At 63.3% G+C, this 5,239-nt stretch overlaps 2 protein-coding genes across 2 annotated transcripts in view; both read left to right on the top strand.

Moving 5' to 3' along the window:
- The window catches only part of Tpm4 (tropomyosin 4), a 6,811-nt gene extending 2,926 nt beyond the window's left edge, over nucleotides 1-3,885 (top strand). The window contains exons 3-7 of the mRNA XM_013028369.1: nucleotides 28-98; nucleotides 413-488; nucleotides 989-1,051; nucleotides 1,133-1,202; nucleotides 3,570-3,885. Of these exons, the coding sequence (XP_012883823.1) occupies nucleotides 28-98; nucleotides 413-488; nucleotides 989-1,051; nucleotides 1,133-1,202; nucleotides 3,570-3,652 (363 nt within the window). The 3' untranslated portion in view covers nucleotides 3,653-3,885. The remainder of the gene's footprint in view (nucleotides 1-27; nucleotides 99-412; nucleotides 489-988; nucleotides 1,052-1,132; nucleotides 1,203-3,569) is intronic.
- A 1,149-nt stretch (nucleotides 3,886-5,034) lies between these two features.
- Nucleotides 5,035-5,239, top strand: part of Rab8a (RAB8A, member RAS oncogene family) — a gene marked incomplete at its 3' end in the record, with an annotated part of 9,135 nt that continues 8,930 nt past the window's right edge. Inside the window, exon 1 of the mRNA XM_013028301.1 lies at nucleotides 5,035-5,178. Within this exon, the coding sequence (XP_012883755.1) occupies nucleotides 5,055-5,178 (124 nt within the window). The remainder of the gene's footprint in view (nucleotides 5,179-5,239) is intronic.

The following is a 5,239-nucleotide window of genomic DNA, read 5'->3' as shown; positions in this document are numbered from 1 at the left end:
CGCGCGTCACCGCCCTGCGTCCCGCAGGTGGCGCGCAAGCTGGTCATCCTGGAGGGCGAGCTGGAGCGAGCGGAGGAGCGCGCAGAGGTGTCGGAGCTGTGAGTGGCGCTCGGGGGGACGGGGTGCGGCCGCCCCCCGCCGCGGAGCGCTGAACCGTGATCCCCAGATCTCAGCCTCCTGAGGGCGGGGGGACGGGCGCGGCACCAGCACCCAGCCCTGCCCTCTGTTTTGAGACCCCGAGTGGCATCCCAGGAGTTCCAGCGACCGGGAGGAGGCGTCCTCAGGCCCGGGGAGGGGGGTCCCCCAGCGCTGTGCGCCGTGATGGGGGCTGACCCCTGCCCCTCAGGGCCCCCCCCACCCCACCCCGTACCCGGGCGGCCTTAGTGAGGCGCCCCTTCTCCCGTGTGCGCAGGAAGTGCGGGGACCTGGAGGAGGAGCTCAAGAACGTCACCAACAACCTCAAGTCCCTGGAGGCCGCATCCGAGAAGGTGGGTGCTGCACCCCGCTCCCCACACGGCCCCTGGGGCGGGGTGTGGGAAGACGCGCACTCACGCACTGCCTCCTGCCTGTGGCGGAGCCCACCCTGCAGCCCTGCTTCCTCGCCTCGGGGGCTGGGGGGGCCCTGGCTGACTCTCCACCCAGGCTCACTGACCTCCACCTCCGGAGTAGCTGGGATTACGGGCAGGAGTCACGGCACCCTCTCTCTTTTTTTATTTTTGTTTTTGGTTGGTCGTGGGGCTTGAACTCTGGGCCTGGGTGCTGTCCCTCAGCTCTTCAGCTCCAGGCAAGTGCTCTACCACTTGAGCTACAGCGCCACTTCCAGTTTTCTGGTGGTTCATTGGAGATCAGAGTCTCAGGGACTTTCCTGCCCGGGCTGGCTTTGAACGGAGATCCTCAGATCTCAGCCTCCTGAGTAGCTAGGATTACAGGTGTGAGCCACTGGCGCCCGGCTTCTCTTTTGATTTTTAAGTGTTTGTTTCTCTCTCAGTATTCTGAAAAGGAGGATAAATATGAGGAAGAAATCAAACTCCTGTCTGACAAACTGAAGGAGGTGAGCACCCCGCTTGCCCCCCCCACAGCCCCCCCACGGGCACCCGGCCCGGGGCGCAGCACTGACTCTGCTCCCCTGCAGGCCGAGACCCGGGCAGAGTTTGCAGAACGAACGGTGGCCAAACTGGAGAAGACCATTGACGACCTGGAAGGTGAGTGCGTCTTGAGGGGGTGGCGGGGGGGGGGGGGGGCTGTTAGGTCTCGGCTGGGGGGGGCGGTGGCTGTCTAGGTCTCGGCCGCATCTGCTGTCTTAGTTTGGTGTCTGTGCTGGTCCCAGGGCTTGAACGGAGCACCTGGCCGCTGGCCCTGAGTTTTTTTCAAAGTCCAGGCTGGTGCTCAACCTCTTGAGCCACAGCTCCACCTCCAGCCTTTGGCTGATGCATTAGAGATGAGTCTCCCAGACGTTGCTGCCTGGGCTGGTTTTGAACCGCCATCCTCAGATCTCAGTCTCCTGAGTCTTAAGAGCCGCCAGTGCCCGGCTTCCCTGGCTTGAGGTCTCCAGTGGGCCGGCCAATTCTCAAATTCTGCCCCTGGGCCTCTGGGTGTAGTGGAAAATTCCAGCAGCTTTGGTGGAGGCAAGGTTTCCTTATAAGGACATCTATACCGCGGCCTTTGACCTGGTCTGTGGCCTTTGACCTGGTGACATCATTGGACATGACTGTGCCTGTGGGCCACCCCGTGACCCTCGCCCTGCCTCTGTCACTTCTGCCTTTTCTCTTTCCCTCACACACGTGGGCCGCCCGCCCTGACACTCCATCTCTGTGCTGTTTCCGTCTCCCCCCCCCCCGCCCGGCTCTATTCCATCGGTGAGGAGCTGGACCACATGGTCAGTGACATGACCTCTGTAGAGGCCTTGGCATCCACTCCAGCCCGAGCCTCACGCTCTCCGCAGGCTGCCAGAGCTCCAGCCCTCGCATCCCAGTTCACACTCAAGCCCTCTGATAACTGCATTCCTCTCCTCCCTTTCCCACTGCTCTCTTCCCTCCTCGCTGCCTTTGGAGTCATAGGTGGGGGCCTCCCCCCCTGGGGAGTCTGGGCTGCAGGTTGAGGCTACAGGACATACAAGCCGGCCTTGGTCTCAGAGGCTGGAATGGGCGTCCGAACAGCAGCAACAGTGCGGTCTCCTCAGGCCTCCTGTTCTTTCTTGTCTGTTTCTCGCAGGGCTGGGGTCAGGACCCCTGTCCTCACTGCCACAGCCAACCCCGATCCTGTTCACCCCCATCCCACTCTTACAACACAGCTAAGAAAACGGGGGACTGGGCCTGTCACCCCGGCAGGACAGCTGCACTCCGGCCATGACCAAGGCCCTGTCGTTTGATGTTGTCAGTCGTGGGGCTTGAACTCTGGGCCTTGCGCTGACCCTCAGCTCTTCAGCTCAAGGCGAGCACTCTACCACTTGATCCACAGCGCCACTTCCAGTTTTCTGGTGGTTCACTGGAGATAAGAGTCTCACAGGCTTTCCTGCCGGGGCTGGCTTTGAACCGCGATCCTCAGATCTCAGCCTCCTGCATCGCTGGGATGACAGGCAGGAGCTACTGAGCTCAGTGAAATTTCCTGGCTTTGTGGGATGAAGAGGTGCACAGTTCTAGGAGACGCAGCCACCGGGCCTCATCTTGTGTATTTGCTGGGCCTCGCCGCCCTGGCTTCAGTTTCAGTTCTGTTTGAATCCGTTGCCATGGATACACAGGCACCTCCCTGAACCGGGCTGGGCCAGGGGTGTGGAGGGGAAATGCATCTCCACGACAACTAAACACTGTGCTGGCACCCGGCCGGCAGGCGCTGCCCCCGGCTCTGTCTCTCAAGGCTGCCGCTCTACCCCGTGAGCTCCAGCGCCGCGCCCAGCTGTTGGGTGGTAAGTGGAGATGAGCCTCACAGACTTTCCCGAGCTGGCTTTGAACCGCCACCCTCAGATCTCAGCCTCCGGAGTGAAGCCAGGATTACAGGCGTGCACTGTCTCTGGGCCTAGAAATCTTCATTATGACTTACTCCATAGCTTCTGCTGTCGTTGTTATGGTGACCATCCTGTCCCCCGTCTGTGTCCCTGGCGCCCCCCGCCCCTTGTTACACACAGATCACAGCCAGGAATGTGACGCCACTCACGTCTCTGTTGCACGCAGGGCTGGGGGGGGGGGGCAGGGGATTCAGTTTGCATTTCAGACAGGCAAAGAATCCTCATGTGTGCAACATATTCACCAGTGGCTCATCACACCTGTCATCCCAGCTACTCAGGAGACTGAGATCCGAGGATCGCAGTTCAAAGCCAGCCTGAGCAGAAAAGTCTATGAGTCTCTTATCTCCAATGAACCACCAGAAAATGAAGTGGAGCTGTGGCTCAAGTGCCACCAGCCTTGAAGGAAAAAGCTTAGGGACAGCACCCAGGTCCTGAGTTCAAGTCCCAGGACTGACACACACAGAGAAAAGCATTTTGACTTTTAGTCTGGACGTTGGAGGTTCCCTCGACATTGTTTTGAGGATGTCGATGCTCATTCATTCGTTCCTCTCTCTTCCCCCTCCCCCAGAGAAACTAGCGCAGGCCAAAGAAGAGAACGTGGGTTTGCACCAAACACTGGACCAGACGCTCAATGAACTCAACTGTATTTAAGGAATCCTGGAGTCCAGCGGGCTCAGCGTGAGACTGGGAGCGGATGCTGAGTTCCTGGCCACGCATTTTGTATCAGACAAGCTTTGCGCACGCACCGCAGTCCAGCGCCCCCCTCGCTTCCCGGAGCACCGCTTCTTTCTAGCCCTTTCTATACGCGCTACCTTTCTTCCTTAGGCAGGGTCGGTTGATTGTTCTCTTCAGGCTGGATTGGGAAATGGTGGAATAGGACGCGCAGCCAGCAACCCACAAGGCTCTGGACCGTGCTAGAACCTTCCTCGCCGCTGGCGGTGTGAGCTCGCAGGGCAGGGGGCAAATCAAAGAGCAGACCCGAGCGGAGGGCGGCCCAGGCCCCGCAGGGAGGCCCCGCAGGGCGGCCCAGGCCCCGCAGGGAGGCCCCGCAGGGCGGCCCAGGCCCCGCCGCGCCTTGCGGGGATCCCGGTCCCTGCGGGCCTCGGGGAGCCTCCGCGCCCCGTGCGGGAAAACCCAGCCCAAAGAGCGGACGGGGCGGGTCTCCAGCCCCCCACCCCCCAACAGAGCCCAGGTCAAAGGCCGGGGGCACCCCGAGGGCGAGCTGGCATAGAAGCTTCTGGATGGCCGGGGGCACCCGCAGTCCGGCCTCGGTCTTCGTCACCTCTCAGCCGACGTCACACCGTCCGGCCGTGGGGGGGTCAGCGCCGGTTCACAGCCTCGCCGCCGCTTCTAGAAGCTTCGCCGGCCCCGCCCCGCTCCTATTTATTACGGCCGGGCCAGGCTGAGCCGCCCCGCTGCCCCGCCCTGTGTCACACTCACCACTTTTTCTACATTTTTGGGCAAAATAAACTTTTACACGAACCCCGCGGTCGCTGCGTCCGTCCTCGCCGCGTGGCCCGCCCGTTCCCGCGCTCGCCTCGGGGCGCGCACTGCGGCTGCGCGCCCGGGGGGAGGGCGGGGCTTCCGTGTCGCCACGCGCGTGCGCCGCCTGCTGGAGCGGACCGTTCGCCCGTGCGCACGCGCATCGCGCCCCCAAGCGCCGAGCCGAAGGCGCGCTGAGCTGTTGGCACCCCTCCCGACGAGAGGGCGGGGCGGAGCCCTCCGAAGAGCCGCGGCCCCGAAGGCGGGGACGCGAGCGCCACGCCCCCCACCTGGTTCTCATTTGAAGCCCCCCGACTCTTCCCGCGGGCCAATCAGAACGCGGCTGATCCCACACGCCGGCCAATGGGCGGCGCGGCCGAGCTGCTTCCGGCTCTGCGCGGCGCTCGCCCCTTCCTCAGTTCTCCCCGCGCAGGGCGGGGTCGGGGCGGGCGCAGCTTCGGTGACGTCGGCGGGCCGGCAGCCAATAGGGGGTGGGTTCGCGTCTGACGGACGGATGCGCCGGCCAGTGGCGCGGCGCCGGCCGCACTTCCCGTCCGGGAGAGAGTGTAATATGGCGAAGACCTACGATTACCTGTTCAAGCTGCTGCTGATCGGGGACTCGGGGGTGGGGAAGACCTGTGTCCTGTTCCGCTTCTCCGAGGACGCCTTCAACTCCACCTTCATCTCCACCATAGGTAGGCGCCCGGGGACGGCCGGGCTCCGGGGGGCTGGGCGGGGCGCGCCCGAGGGGCCGGG

Source organism: Dipodomys ordii, unplaced genomic scaffold (assembly GCF_000151885.1).
Source record: "Dipodomys ordii isolate 6190 unplaced genomic scaffold, Dord_2.0 Scaffold108, whole genome shotgun sequence".
Classification (NCBI taxonomy): domain Eukaryota; kingdom Metazoa; phylum Chordata; class Mammalia; order Rodentia; family Heteromyidae; genus Dipodomys; species Dipodomys ordii.
This window is presented reverse-complemented; position numbering and strand designations above follow the sequence as displayed.